This window comes from Triticum dicoccoides, chromosome 1B (genome assembly GCF_002162155.2).
Source record: "Triticum dicoccoides isolate Atlit2015 ecotype Zavitan chromosome 1B, WEW_v2.0, whole genome shotgun sequence".
NCBI lineage: Eukaryota > Viridiplantae > Streptophyta > Magnoliopsida > Poales > Poaceae > Triticum > Triticum dicoccoides.
The window spans coordinates 600811778-600827908 of NC_041381.1; the positions used below are offsets into that span (position 1 = coordinate 600811778).

At 43.7% G+C, this 16131-nt stretch overlaps 1 protein-coding gene and 3 non-coding genes across 4 annotated transcripts; 1 reads left to right on the forward strand and 3 right to left on the reverse strand.

Moving 5' to 3' along the window:
• The first annotated feature begins 11025 nt into the window (after positions 1–11025).
• On the forward strand, positions 11026–14590 carry LOC119309779 (28 kDa heat- and acid-stable phosphoprotein-like). The gene is made up of 8 exons (XM_037585703.1): positions 11026–11215; positions 12254–12297; positions 12399–12467; positions 12583–12666; positions 12930–12964; positions 13452–13537; positions 13998–14063; positions 14240–14590. Exons 1-8 carry the CDS (start codon positions 11149–11151, stop codon positions 14272–14274), a joined length of 486 nt encoding a protein of 161 aa, XP_037441600.1. The 5' UTR covers positions 11026–11148; the 3' UTR covers positions 14275–14590.
• Positions 14591–14833: 243 nt separating this feature from the next.
• On the reverse strand, positions 14834–14906 carry TRNAR-ACG. The gene has a single exon. It is a non-coding gene; the product is annotated as a tRNA-Arg (tRNA).
• A 319-nt stretch (positions 14907–15225) lies between these two features.
• Positions 15226–15298, reverse strand: TRNAR-ACG. Its single transcript has one exon. It is a non-coding gene; the product is annotated as a tRNA-Arg (tRNA).
• An 82-nt stretch (positions 15299–15380) lies between these two features.
• On the reverse strand, positions 15381–15453 carry TRNAR-ACG. Its single transcript has one exon. It is a non-coding gene; the product is annotated as a tRNA-Arg (tRNA).
• Between the last annotated feature and the right edge of the window lie 678 nt (positions 15454–16131).

Here is a 16131-nt window from a genome sequence, read left to right on the forward strand (position 1 = left end):
GTGGGGGCGAGTGAGGTGGGGCGGCTAGGGTTTCTAGCCGCGGGAGGGCTAAGTGGCCGGCCGGCTGGGCCGGCCCAGGGTAGGGGGCTGGGCCAGGGGTGAGGGGGCCAGGTGGGGGGGTTCGGGGGGGCTGGCTGGGCCAGGTGGGGAAGGGCTGGCCCAGATGGGCCAGTGAGGGTTCCTTTCCCCCACCTCTTTTGTTTTATTTTCCTTTTTTTATATTTTTCCCTTTTCTTACTTTCTGTTTTAGATTAATTAAAATGCCAAAACATTTTACAAAATTTTGTGCACCCCACCATAATTAGGTTTGCTATTTTAGACAACCCCCGAACATTTTAGTTTTGGTTTTGAAACTTTTTATCTTTGCTCTTGTTTTGATTTTTTGTTTTAGAACGGGTTCGGATCTAACGCGAGTTTATCCACAGTCACCGAGGTGACGTGGCAACATTAGTGGGGATTACTGTAGCTTAATTACCCGGGCGTCACACGGACCCCTCCGGAATCCTCCGGAACCTTCTGGAAGCTTCCCGGTACAATACCGAAAAAACTGCACTTTTTTCCGGAACCCAAAATATGACTTCCCATATATAAATCTTTACCTCTCGACCATTCCGAGACTCCCCGTGACGTCCGAGATCTCATCCGGGACTCAGAACAACATTTTGTTACCACTCATCAAATATCTCAATACTACTCTAGCGTCAACAAACGTTAAGCGTGCGACCCTATGGGTTCGGGAATTATTTAGTCATGACTGAGACACCTCCTCGGTCAATAACCAATAGCGTGAAGACCTTTATCGGTCGAACCGTTATGACAACATATTTATTCCCTTTGTCCATCGGTATGTTACTTGCCTGAGATTTAATCGTCGGTATCTTCATAGCTAGTTCAATCTCGTTACCGGCAAGTCTCTTTACTCGTTCCGTAATGCATCATCCTGCAACTAACTCATTAGTCACTTTTCTTGCAAGGCTTCTTATGATGGGCATTACCGAGAGGGCCCAGAGATACCTCTCCGATACTCGGAGTGACAAATCCTAATCTCAATCTATGCCAGCCCAAGAAACACCTTCGGAGATACTTGTAGAGCATCTTTATAATCACTCAGTTACGTTGTGACATTTGATAGCACACAAGGTATTCCTCCGGTATCCGGGAGTTGCATAATCTCATAGTCGAAGGAATATGTATTTGACATGAAGAAAGCAATATCAATAAAACTGAACGATCATTATGCTAAGCTAACGGATGGGTCTTGTCCATCACATCATTCTCCTAATGATGTGATCCCGTTCATCAAATGACAAAACATGTATATGGTTAGGAAACTTAACCATCTCTGATTAACGAGCTAGTCTAGTAGAGGCTTACTAGGTACACGGTGTTTTGTCTATGTATCCACGCATGTATCAAGTTTCCGGTTAATACAGTTCTAGCATGAATAATAAACATTTATCATGAAATAAGGAAATATAAAATAACAACTTTATTATTGCCTCTAGGGCATATTTCCTTCAAAAAATGCATCCATTCTGATGCTTCTGTATGTTTCATGACGTCGGAAGGAAGAGGGAAGAGAACCCTTTTTGGTAGAAGGAAGGGGACATGGCCAAGGCATCGAGCCACCACTCCAAGAAGAGAACGTTGGGTGGGTTGGAGCAATGGTGGAACGGCACCATGCGAGAAACTCATACCATAGTTGACGAGAGAAGGAGCAGCCAACCAGGAGGTGTTGCATGGTCTTTGGTTCCTAGTCGCATAGGAGGCAACAATCAGCGTGAGGCAAGCCATGGCGTGTGACCCTTTCTGCGGTACAGCTTGAGCGGCCAGCCACATGAAGATCTTGGTGTTCAGAGGCGCCCAAGTTTTCCAAGTTAGCCGCCAGTGCAGGTCTGACAACGAGCCAATGAACATGGCGGAGTAGCAAGAAGTGGCGTTGTAGACTCCGGACTCAGTCCAACACTGGACGAGCTTGTCTGGGATATCTGAGAGGGTGGTGCGGCGAATCATGCACCAAAGGTCATCAGCATCGTGTTGAACATGTTGGGGCCATCGAATGTGAACCCGAGCCGGCACGCCGCCGCCGCTTCTTGGCGCGCACCTTGTCGCTATTCACAACACTCGCCAAACTCTTAGTTGGAGTGCGAGGAAGCCGGCAACCCAAGTTAGGACCCATGGTTTCAATCAGTCGATCACCATAACACGATAAATGACACAGAACAGAATATTCAAAAAGGGCCACAATACATTATAAGTGTGGTTTCAGCACACTACTTTTATATGACCAAATGGCAAATTGATAGATTCATATACAGGGAAATTACTAAGAAAAATATCAAAGTACTGATAACAATTTGTCACGTGGATCCTGAGCATCAAATACACGTGGCTTGCCACATCGTGATTTTCAAATATCAAAGTAGGGGGTAATTAGTGTAAACATTATCAAAGTAGGGAGTAAAAACTGGAATTTAGTCTAATTTCTACTTTTTTTGCAGGGAGGAATTTAGTCTAATTTCAAATATGTGAAAATAACAGCGGTAATTTGCAACATACAACTTTGATGATGGCTATGCACGGTACTAAACATATTCTTTGTACTCCCTACTTGCACGTAAACATTGGAGAAATAATTGATTAAGGAATTGATGGACGTGATCTGGTGTAGTACTAATTAACGTCGATGTAAATAGGAAAATATTGGCGTTTAATAAGTTTAATAAGGAGAGAAATATAAGAGTAAATGAGTTGATCTTCAAGATCCGGTCATCCCCTCCCTATATAAACCCCACACCTGTACACAAGAGCATTGTACTCATAGCTAGAGACGTTGTCGAGCATAGGAGAGAAAAGGAGTCCCCTCATGGCGCTCACCATGAACAAGAAGGCGACGCCTATGTGCTTGGTGGCTCTCCTCCTCGTGATGTCCGCCGCTCTCCTCTCGTGCCACGCGTCAGGGAGGGACATAGGTACGTACGTGCGCACGCGCATCGGGCGTTTTCTTTAACCCCATTGTCGATATACTACCTCCTCTTCGGTTTATAGGGTTTATCTCAAAATTTTAGTTTTTCCATTTTATAAGTCTCAATTGTATCTCTCCCGTCACATGTTCAATTTTCAAGGTGCATTAAATCGCTGCATGACAAAGGAAGTATATATGTGTGTCTACACTGTTACGTTTTGAAGCGTGCCAACGAAACTCAGCCAGGTGAACTGACTCTGCTGCTGCTGTTTGTTGTGTGTGCGTAGGCCCAGCGGAGCAATGGGCCAAATACTGCGTCGCCAAACCGACCTGCAAGACGGCGCCGCAGGCGGCCCTCGACGCGTGCAGGAACGACTGCAACTTCTTCGGCTACCCTGCGAACAAGTCCTACTGCTCGGCCGCCGAAGGCGGCATCTGTTGCTGCATCAGGTAGTAGAACCTGGCGACGGCGGGCACGTGTCGTCACGTGCTAGCTAGAAAGCCAACCGTGAATCAGTCAGTTCCTTTTTTTTTTGTAACGGAGAAATCAAGCCTGCATTGTTTATGCAAGAGGAAAATAACAAGGTGGTCGAGAGGAAGACTTCGATTAACGTAGACCTGCGTGCGTGTGTGCCAACTAGCAACCGATAAAACGTGCGCGTTTCTCGCCTGTCGCTGCTGTAAGAAAAGTCGCAACTCATTCCGCAAAAAGGAAAAAAAAGTCGAACTCGCTACCGTAGTGGGGTAACTCGCACCGGGCCGGGCCGTGCGGAGCCTGAAGCGACACGGCCGCGGGGGAGTCGGTTGGGTCTAGAACACTGGCTTCTCCGCACTTCCTCGAAAAAGCCCAAAATAAATCCTTAAACTTATCGTTGAAAGCTATATCGAACCTTGAACTCTTAATCCTGAATATCAGCACGCTAAGCTCTCCCAACCGGTCTTTTTTGAACCTTGATAGTTTTTAGCTGGTATTTGCTGATGTGGCAAAGATCGTTGGCAAACAGTGAGTCTGCGAACTAGGGACCTCTAACTCACGGCCGCCTCACCTAGCCAATCCCTATAAAGGAAGCTTGTGATTATACACCGTGCGTCAAATATAAGAGCAGATAGGGGCGTTCAGATTTGAAACATTTTGAAAAACTTTTGAGTATTTCTTGAAAAAGGATGTGAAGAATTTTCGAAAACTGAATAGATTTTTTAAAACGCGAATAACTTATTAAATTAGAAAATCACTTTTTGAAAAATTGCGACACGGTAACATTTTGCCAAATACATTTTTATATTTTATAAAAGAGTAAAATACACTGGAGGTCCTAAAAATATTGCAAGTGTGTCAAGTAGGTCCTAAAAGTTCGAAATTGTTAACCACGGGTCCTAAATATGGGTAAGTCATTCACTGCGGGTCCTAAAACTATTTCAAGTGTGTCGAGTAGGTCCTAAAAGTCATGGGTAAAATACACATATAGAACCCGCGATGAACGATTTCAAACTTTTAGAACCTACTTGACACACTTGGAATACTTTTAGGACCTCTAGTGTATTTTACTCTTTATAAAATATACGACATTTTTTACATTGTTTAAACATTTTTGAAAATTTGTTCAGATTTCAATGTTTGTTCCCATTTTTTCAAAAAATGCTTATGTTTCAAAAAGTGTTCGCTTTTGCAAAATTGATTGTGTTTCTAAAAATTTTGCTCATATTTATTTTTTTTTCAGAATTTTGAAAAGTGTTCGCACTTTACAAAAAATTCAGAGATTTGAAAAATTGTTCGGGCCTGCACGTTTACAATATTTGTTTGCCCATACAAAAATATTTCAAATGTCCACGTTGCGGTTTGTGGTTAAATTGTTCAGGCCTCATCTTATAGCAATAATAGGTAATGGTTGTAGTGGCTAGCTGAAGATGTCCAGCAGCTTCAGGTTGCTTGTTCGATTCTTCCTCAGAGATTACAAATCGCTTTGCATCTGTTGGCCCGGCCCTGCCACATCGACAATCTCTGTTTGGAACGCTTTCAAGGTTCAAAATTGACCGGGATTTGTGAGTTTGGTGTGCTGATTTTCGGGATTGAAAGATCAGGGTTTGATATAGTTTTTGTCTACAAAATCAAGATTTATTTTGGACTTTTTTCACTTCTCCGTCCGCCAATAAAAGGCAAGGCGTCGCACGGCAGTAGAGAGACCATCCCACCGTGCGGGAAAGTGCTCGCCGCACGGACGCGGGCAGCCTGGGAAGTAGCTAGGGCTTGGGCTAGCTAGTACTAGCAGCTTTGAGGAGTCCGCACGCACCACCACGTGGTTTTGAAATATCAAAGTAGAGGGTAATTAGCGTCAACGTTATCAAAGTGGGGAGTAAAAACTGGAATTCAGTCTAATTTCAAATATGTGAAACTTGGAATGTAGTCAATAGCAGTGGTTATTTGTAACTGAACAACTTTGATAATGACGATGCACGGTACTGTGTTAAAAAAAACATATCTACTCCTAATGAAGCAGTTGGTAGCCTGGTACGATTTATTTTTGTCCGATTTTTCTTCGTCCCACCTCCTTCCACTGGTTTTTCTCCCTCCCATTAAAAATCCGTATCCCATTAGGGGGATCTTGTTTCATGCTTCCTTGCGTAGGTGTTGATTTAATTCAATCACGTAAACAATAAGTAATTAAGAATTCAAAAATTGCACCATATATATGAGATCACCTTCCTAAAAGAAAGACATAAGATTTTTCTCGATAACTTTCGATAATAAAATGAGATATTTCTTCATAAGAAATCACTAATCCCGTGTGCTATGTCATTTATTATTATCATTATCTCTACTATTAATTGAGAATCACAAGTTTCATATGGGCACACGCATCCGCGTGCCCCTGCGAAGGGGCATGGAAAATGTCGTGGCCGAGCCTAACGCTGGCACGGTGCTTGAGAAAGCCAGGGCGTGGATCACGTGGTTGAGGACGGACGTGGGGGGAGGCGGGTCATCCGACCGCCACGTGGACTCGATCATATTATATTTCTTGTAGAGCCAAACATGCTACATTCTCAAATCAGGTGTGTCCATTTAAATGTCAATAAATTCGTTACGGGAATGTGTCCAACATTACTCGGTAATCGTCATCATTGGCGTTTGTAGCAACCATTCATGCGAAAATATTTTAAAAATCGAGCACTAAATCAATTTTGAAATCAAACCATTGATTCAATTAATTAGCTAGACGGTTAATTACATATGCAATTAATTAGGTCCATTTAAATAGGAATCTCTACTCCTAATGAAGCAGTTGGTAGCCTGTTACGGTTTATTTTCGTCCGGTTTTTCTTCGTCCCACCTCCTCCCACTGGTTTTTCTCCCTCCCATTAAAAAACCAAATCCCATTAGGGGATCTTGTTTCATGCTTCCTTTGGTAGACGTTGATTCAATTCAATCACGTAAACAATAAGTAATTAAGAATTCAGAAATTGCACCATATATGTGAGATCACCTTCCTAAAAGACAGACATAAGATTTTTCTCAATAACTTTCCATAATAAAATGAGATATTTCTTCATAAGAAATCACTAACCCCGCATGCCTATGTCATTTATTATTATCATTATCTCTACTATTAATTGAGAATCACAAGTTTCATATGGGCGCACGCATCCGCGCGCCCCTGCGGAGGGACGTCGTGCACGACACCATGGAAGATGTCGTGGCCGGGCCTAATGCTAACACAGTGCTTGAGAATGCCAGGGCATGGATCACGTGGTTGAGGACGGACGTGAAGGGAGGCGGGTCATCCGACCACCATGTGGACTCGATCATATTATATTTCTTGTAGAGCCAAACAAGCTACATTCTCAAATTAGGTGTGTCCATTTAAATGTCAAGAAATTCGTTAAGGGAATGTGTCCAACATTACTCGGTAATCGTCATCATTGGCATTTGTAGCAGCCATTCATGCGAAAATATTTGAAAAATCGAGCACTAAATCAATTTCAAAATCAAACCATTGATGCAATTAATTAGCTAGACGGTTAATTATGTATGCAATTAATTAGGTCCACTTAAATAGGATTTTTTTTACACCAAATCAATTTGGAAGTCGAGTGATTAATGCAATTAATTAATTTGTTAGACAATTATTTATGCCTACAAATAATTAGAAGTGGGGATATTTTCCAATTAGCTAGATAATTAATTGATTTGATTGACAGTTAATTAGGCATGCAGAGAATTAGGTAGGTCGTTAATTATTTATGTACTTAATCAATTAAGCAAGCAGTTAATCGCGGCAAATCATTTTGAAAGCGCTCGCGGGCAAGGACGATCAACGGGCTCTCGGCTGCATGGCCAATCACCGAGCATCGCTTGCCAACATGGACAACGTACACCATGCGCTTGGGACATGGGCAACCTAGCGTTCACCTAGATGAATGAAGACTATGCTCCGCAGGATGTCCACACGCTGACGGTTGTCGAAATATTCGCAGGTGAGGACAACACGACACAACATTGGCCAGGTGGTTCATGCAATAATAAGAAGAAAGAGTGTTCCAAGAACAAGAAGGAAAAATAACTAAAGCCACCAAATGGTACATGGTATTATTGGAGAAAGAAAAGAGTGTTCCAAATAATAAGAGAGAGAAAAAGAAAGAGTATTCATGAAAATAAGTAGGAACGAGAACTAAGATTGACGAGAAATGAGAAATAAGAAGATGAGACGTCGATGACGAACACACTAATATTGACATGGTGCTGGTTGGCGCCAATGAAACGGGTTAGCGAAGACGCGAGGAGTAGAAGATCTAGGGAAAGACGAGGAAGAGAAGAACGACAATTATCCCTTCTAACATATGTGGGATGGAGGTGGAGCTTATTGGCGACTAGAAATACGTTCATGTTGCCTCTCCTCCAGTGTCAATGTGCATTTGAAAAGTTAAATGGACATTTAAAAATGCTATCTGTAGTTATTTGTTGCTTTGTGTCAGTAGTATGTTGTTAGTTTAACCCACTCTATAATATTGTAAACATGGAAAATTTCATCTTTATTGCAATGCACGGCAAAGATGAGGTCTACGTCATCTGGTTCTAAAGGAGGTGCCTCCAACGAGAAATGTCCCGCTATGGCAGGAAGCCGATCGGGAATGGAAGGTTCCGACAGAAAAAGGAAAGGTACGTCGTTGGATGAGGTTTTTTGGTGTTGAACCCGAGTGTTACAAATAACATTGCGGATAGCCCGTAACAACGCATGGGCGTTCTGCTAGTTCTGCTTGTATCCAACTTGCACAAAAACACGGGGAAGTAATTGATTTAAGGAATTGATTGCCGTGATGTGGTGTGCTAATTAACGTCCATATAAATAGGAAAACAACGACGTTTAATAAGGAGAGACATATAAGGGTGAAGGCGCTGATCTTCAACATCCGGTCGTCCTCTCCGTATATAAACACCATGCCCGTACAGAAGAGCAGAAAAGGAGCCCCCTCATGGCCCTCACCATGAACAAGAAGGCAACGCCTATGTGCTTGGTGTCTCTCCTCGTGATGTCCTCCTCTCTCCTCCTCTGCCACGCGACAGGGAGGGACATAGGTGCGTGCGTGCGTGTACCAGATCGTTTTCTTTAACTTCATTCATCCATTGTGAACGTACTATCAGTTCATCTTCCATGCATGTGCACGTACACAATTATGTTTTGAAGCTGCCAACGAAGCCAGTTTTTTTTTTTTGAGAAGCTGAATGTTCTTGTGGCGCTTGTCGAAACATTCTTTGCCTACAAATGACGTGAGAGCTCACAGTCACATGGCGGATTCGAGCGCTTGCGGCTTATGTGGAGCGGAAGACTCGTGGAGACACTCGCTTCTCAACTGCACAATTTCCAGATGCATTTGGGCGCTAGTGGATGGTGAGCTTGCAGAACAATTAAGAGAGATCACTGAACCAAGTGCTAAACAATGGATTTTCTCAATGATCCAAGTCTTATCTCATGAAGCTTTTACCAAGGTCTATGTCACTTTATGGGCAATCTGGTCGGCAAGGAGGAAAGCGATCCACGAAGGGGGGTTTCAAAGTCCTCAAGCAACACATGAGTTCATCAAGAGATTCTTGGCTGACCTGGAAATCATGACGGAAAACCGACTAGTGGCTAGAAGGGAGGCTGTGCAACAGCCGGCTGTGGCGAGGACGAGGTCTAAAGCTCCACCCGTTGGTTATGCAAAAATTCATGTAGATGACAGGGTGACCAATTCCAATCGCCGCGGTTCAGCTGCAGCAACGGCTAGGGACTAGTTTGGTAACTACCTAGGCAGCTCGTCGCTGGTGATTGAAAGGTTACACGACCCATCGGTCCTGGAGGCGATAGCCTGCCGCGAGGGTCTCTCGCTCGCTGAAGACTTGGCTCTTCAGAGATGCGTCATTGCATGCGAATTCATGCTAGAGCTGCAAATATCACTTGTAATTTTGTTTTTGAAGGCCGGTCGGCAAACACGGAGGCTCATAGTTTAGATAAGTTTTCGCTTTCCCTAGACAGGGGTCGCCATTTGTGGCTCATCCAACCCCATAACCAAACTTGTATCCCACTATGTGTGGAGTTTGCTTGAATAAAGTTAGGTTAACTAAAAAAATCCATCCATCGATCATGCATTGTTTATGTAGAAAAACAACAAGGGTGAGAGGAAGATTTCAATAAATAAACATGGGTCCCGATAACTGCCACACGTGTGGTGTATCAGGTAGTTGTGCCACACGCCTCGTGTGGCATGGACAGCAACCACCCCACACATCTACGTGTGGGCAAAACAACTAATGCCCACACACCTCTTTTTTTCCCTCCCGAACCCTCTCACATGCGTGTGTGTGGGCGAAGTTGATAACGCCCACACGCCCGTATGTCAGGCCTCGTACCCTCCTGGTCCCGCACGCCACGCGTGACGCCCACCGTGCGCCCGCAGTTGCCATGGTCCAGACCCTCGTCCATGTTCGTTTAACTGCAGTTGTCATGTCGCTGAACTACGGTTGCCATGTCGGACAACTGCAGTTGCCATGGTTGCTCAACTGCAGTTGCCATGTATGGTCTGATCTAATGTAGTTGCCATGATTTCATAATTTTAGGAGTTGCCACATACTAACACTAGGCAGTTGAGAGAGTTGTCATGTGCTCACAAGCATGCTAGGGCAGTTGCCATGTAAAAAGGAAGAGTTGCCATCTGCTTACGTGCACGTTAGGGCAGTTGCCATGTACGTGCACGTTGGGGCAGTTGCCATGTACCATGCAAAAACACATGGCAACTCGGTAAAAGAGAGTTGCTATCTGCTTACGTGCACACTAGGCAGTTGCCGTGTACCCTGCAAAAACACATGGCAACTCGGGTAAAAAAAGAGAGTTGCCACCTGCTTATAAAGCACACTAGGGGCAGTTGCCATGTGCGCTGCGAAAAAACATGGCAACTAGCAGCTTGGGTGTGGGAGAGGAGACGAACGTGTGGGCGAGATGGCAAATGCCCACACACTAGCCCTTGTGTGCGCGTGCAAAGTGGCGTGTGGCGCGAACTGCTGAACGCCCACACACCGGCCACTCTGTATGGTAAAACGGATGTGTGGGCGACCTCTCTCACACACCATATACACGAGTTGTCTTACGTGGCATACAAAATCAGCTAATTCGTGTCAAGATTCGTGCAGAAGTTACTGGACGGTGATGAAGACGTGTGGGTAAGTTGGCTAATGTCCACACGTGTGGGCGTTAACATTTCCGATAAACATAGACCTGCGTGCGTGCCAAGTACCAACCGGTAAAACGTGCGTTTGTCGCCCGTCGCTGCCGTAAGAAAAGTCGCAAGTCATTTTTTTTTAGGCAACGCAAGTCATTTCGCAAAAAGATAAAAAGAAAAAGTCGATCTCGTTACCGTAGTGCTCACGGTAACTCGCACGGGCCGGGCCGGGCCGCGCGGAGCCCGAAGCGACACGGCCGCGGGGGAGTCGGCTGGGCCCGGGACACTGGCTGGCTTCTCCGCACCTCCTCCGTCCGCCGAGCCAATAAAAGCCAAGGCGCCGCACGGCAGGAGAGGAAGAGAGAGAGAGAGACCATCCCACCCCGCGGGAAAGCGCTCGCCGCACGCAGACGCAGGCAGCCCAGGAAGCAGCTAGCTAGGGCTAGCTAGCAGCTTCGAGGAGTCCGCACGCGCCGCCGCAGCCGCAGCCGCGCCCCATGGCCAAGGGCAAGTTCAAGGGCAAGCCCACCGGGCAGCGCACCTTCTCCTCCAAGGAGGAGCTCGGTACGTACGGCGCCGCCGCAATGCTCGCCCCCCTCTACTCTTTCCCGGTTCGATTCGCGCGCGCCGCTGGCGATTCGTTCGTTAGCTTGGTGTGGCCGGCGGCCGGCGCGCGCGGACGCGCGAGACGGCCCGCTTGTACTTGTTTTACTTAGCTTGAAGAGCGTACCGGAGTCGATTGGCGCCGCAAGGTCGTGCCTTTTGGGGTGGGAGGCGCAGATCGGACGGTTTGGTGCCCCGATCGATGCTTTGGCCACTTTAGGTTGTGTGTGCCGTACTCTGACCATTTTTTCCCTGGATGGAGGGTTTGCTAGCTTGAGTTTATCCTTCGGAAATATGGGGGGATGGTTAATTTGCTTGTGTATCCTCCACGAGCCGGTTCCACTAATTACTAGCTACTGCATTCCGCGTGTGTACGTTTATCCCTACCATTGTTTTGGTTGTTTCAGTTATGATTTACTTTGTTCACCTGTAGAATTGTGTTTGTCTGTGGTCTGGTTGTCTGCTTTGATTGGAAGCACCACCTTAGTTTAGCGTACTGTTTCATTCAGATTCATTGTGCGGGATAATTGACGATAACCCCTTGTGCAATGTGGGTATATTAATTTTGCAATGCTCTCTGTGGGTAAATGTTCCTGTTTATCTGTGTATGCTCTTGCGACGATTCCTCTAAACTGGGACATTGTGTTCTGGGGCATGGTTTTGTCTAATCCAATAGTAGGTGAACATTGTCAACACTTTGCCCAAGTTGAAATTAAGGTGGAAATTCGACGTTATCCTAGCATTGTGTTGCTGCGCGATAATTATTAGGACAAGTAGATGTTCCCGGTTTGCTGCAGCTACTTTCCTAAACAAAATGAAGCACCATCCGCTGGAAGCACTTTTTATTCACCTTTCAGTATTTTGTACTACCCCCGTTCCATAATTCTTGTCGTCGTTTGGAACCAAAACGACGGCAAGGATTATGGAACGGAGGGAGTACCTATGAATTGGCCCTTTTACAAATCTCTTCTCATAATTTTCATTTGAAACTGAATGCAGAGGCTGGTACTTCAGCAGATCGTCCAAAGACCTTTTCTAAGAAGGTTTGCATGCATCATTTTTTCTTCCCATTTACGAAATCAGTTTAACTAGACTATCTCATATGCTTGTTTTGGCTCTGGGCTTGTATTTGTAAACCAAGCAGAAGCAAGAGGTATCTAACAGAAGGGAAGAGTCAATTGAGGAGGAAAGTGATGAAGAGGTTGAGAAGACCGTAAGTTATTCTCTTCCTAAAAAACTTACATTGAACTCTAGGTAGACCCTTCAGTCCTAAAGTGTATACATTATTTATCTTATGTGACAATCTGCTTCTGTTTTTACTTTATCAGAAACACAAAGGAACTGCAGGTCTCATCGAGATTGACAATCCAAACCTGGCGAAACCAAAGAGTATTAAAGCCAAGGATGTTGATGTAAGTCTTTTAATATGTGTTTCCTGCTCATGTTCAAAATATAATGTACTTCCGTCCATGATTGTGGATTGGCTAGCCACATTACAAGTTTACTTTTCTAGAAAGAAGATTTGCTGTTCCAATATAAGAATTTTCTACTGCATGTATTTGACTCCTTCAGACTGTTATTATGCACACTCCTGTCATAACCTGTGTTATAGTTAGGGTCTTGTAAGCATTTATCAGTTCATATCTATTCGCTAACTCGTACTGCACCTGCACAGGTTGATAGGACAACTGATCTCTCCAGGCGTGAAAGGTGTGTGCATGCATTTCCTGGGCATGCTTCTTTATGTACCATTGATTCTGTAAAACATATTTATCTCCTTTCTATGCGAGCCATAGGTGCACTTGAAATGTTGCTGACACAATTGGTAGAAGTTCTGGAATGAAAAAGGAAATTTCAGTGAGCTGATATAATAGCACTATCTAGTAGTAGTACTCCATAAATTTGTTGGACAGTCGCCGTTCTTTTTGACGGTTCTATAGGTGTTGTTGCACAAGGAAATTCCACCCTTTGTTATGTTTTTATACTTCTGGGGCTGTTGAAGAAAAAAATGCCATGTTATGCTTTTATATTTATTCTGCTGTATGTACTTCGCTTGTAATTATAATCAACAATGATAATATATAATGCACTATTTGGAAAGATTAATAGCCTATCCAGAGAAGAGGATGTACATTGTCAATGCAGTACTGTTACTTCCAGTGCATTTTAATTACTACGTTTTTTTTTGCTCTTTCAGGGAGGAGCTTGAGAAGCAGAGAGCTCGAGCTCACTATATGAGACTTCAGGAGGAAGGAAAGACAGAACAGGCTAGGAAAGACCTAGGTGAGGGGTTAAGAGCGATTCTCTCAACTATTTTCACCTTCGGTGCGCATGATTATGATGATATTTCACATTATATATATTTTAAAATACAGCACATCAATCAAAGGTTATAATTAACTAGAAGAAAGGATCTACTATGTTCCCACTTGAGTCTTGTGTGCAAGCCCATTTTATGATATGGTTGTAGGCATGTTAGGTCTAATAAGGAAGTTGCTGCATTTGATGTCACATTATACTATGTGTCCTTAGTAGTACAAGAATAGAAAAAAAAATGTACTTCCTCTAATTCATCATTTTATTTTTGAATGTACTGCAAGTATATATGAGGTTGTCATATCTTTCATGCATTGGATGTTTACCATGGTTGCCGTTTTGCACGTTCGTTTAGTAGTATCGGAGCATCGTTCCTTTGATACAGGCAAACAATCATGATCTTTACCCATCTTTTTCGCAACCACAGATCGCCTTACCTTGATCCGGCGGCAGAGGGAGGAAGCTGCAAAGAAGCGCGAAGAGGAAAAAGCTGGTACACCTCTTTGCCGCTGCTAGTAACATTGTTTTAGCTTTCCTTCGACATGTATTTAGTCGACACGTACAAAACTGAAAGCCTGAACAAACCTGCTATGTTAGAATCAAAACATTTACCTGCATGTGCTCTTCTCCACTTGCTTGATTTCTAACTTTGTGCTTCACTGCTTGCAGCGAAAGAGGAGAGGAAGGCTGAAGCACGCAAGTGAGCCAAGCTATGGATGTAGCAGATATGATAGATGTGTTTTGTTGCGAGACTCGACGCTGATATTAGCTGAACTGCCTTTTACTGCCTTTATTTGCCTGTAGTAGTATGCACTATGACCGCAGAACCTGTGTGAATGATGCCTGTGCTTTGATCCCGTTAGATGTGAATTCTGAACTTGAGTAGTGGAAAACGTGTTAACGGTAGCGACTTCATGCGAACGACATTTGTTGAATCCCCATGCGGATTCGTCTGAAGGCTGCATCAAACTATATCCTTGGCACGAAAGAAAAGACTGTCGTTGGCATGATGGTGCTTTACCTGTTGAATCGGCAACTTAATGAGCTTCTGTTGTGCTATAGGAATCAATTTGATTATTTTCCTTCTGATTTCTCTGTACCTTGTCCCTCTTATTTTAATACATAATCAGAACACCTGCTATTTTTTCCTGTAAAAAAAGTTTTTTGGCTCTGCTAGAATATTGCCATCGTAGGATGTCAGTGTAGCTCTGGCCCCTTTTCAAAGTTCAAACATTAAAAACTAGAAGGGCAAAAAATAAAAAACGACTCCGCTGGGGATCGAACCCAGAATCTCTGGTTTCGTAGACCAGCGCCTTATCCATTGGGCCACGGAGTCTTGGACGAATGGCATTAAGGATTACATTTCTTTATTGGACGAATGACCTTCTGGAGATAACATTTCTGACCAAAAAATAAGTGAATCGGCAACTTAATGAGCTTCTGTTGTGCTATAGGAATCAATTTGATTATTTTCCTTCTGATTTCTCTGTACCTTGTCCCTCTTATTTTAATACATAATCAGAACACCTGCTATTTTTTCCTGTAAAAAAAGTTTTTTGGCTCTGCTAGAATATTGCCATCGTAGGATGTCAGTGTAGCTCTGGCCCCTTTTCAAAGTTCAAACATTAAAAACTAGAAGGGCAAAAAATAAAAAACGACTCCGCTGGGGATCGAACCCAGAATCTCTGGTTTCGTAGACCAGCGCCTTATCCATTGGGCCACGGAGTCTTGGACGAATGGCATTAAGGATTACATTTCTTTATTGGACGAATGACCTTCTGGAGATAACATTTCTGACCAAAAAATAAGTCGACTCCGCTGGGGATCGAACCCAGAATCTCTGGTTTCGTAGACCAGCGCCTTATCCATTGGGCCACGGAGTCATTGATGGAAGAGTAGAAATTCATTTAGAAGAGTAAAATTCGTCTCTGCTTTCGTCAGATTAAGTTAAATGACAAATTCATGACCTTAGAAAGGTGAACAGTGGCATGCGCAAAATAAAATAAAATAAGTTGACACGTGAGCTACATAAAAATGAAAAAAAGTCATGATTTTAAAAGGTAAACAGTACACACGAGGTTCACTGCTAAAAAACACGCATCACCATCAAACTTTGCACCTCTGTACTATACATCCATATTATCATGTCGAAATTCTTTAAACATTTTCTAAAACTTCAAACTATTCAAAATAAAGTGCTCACTGACACATGTGTTCCAAAGTGACTTTTCTTTTTGCAAAAATAGTTTTATTCCTTGATAGATGCAAGATTTATTAGAGCAATACCAAACCATATAATATGGTAGAAGGACATACATAGGCATGGATTCATCATCCTTCCAGTTTCCCGCATTAACTGGACCAATTATCTTGTTCTATATGCATTGCAAAGAAACACCGCCCTCCAGCAAGGTTCTTGCGGAAAAAAAGAGAAACCAGAGTGGGATTTAGACAACGGTGATGCCACCACTGCTACTCCCGCTGAAGTTAGTGTTCAGGAAAAGTTCCATAATTATATTTCTAGGATACTTGGATTTCACTATTACAAGGAGATTATCTCT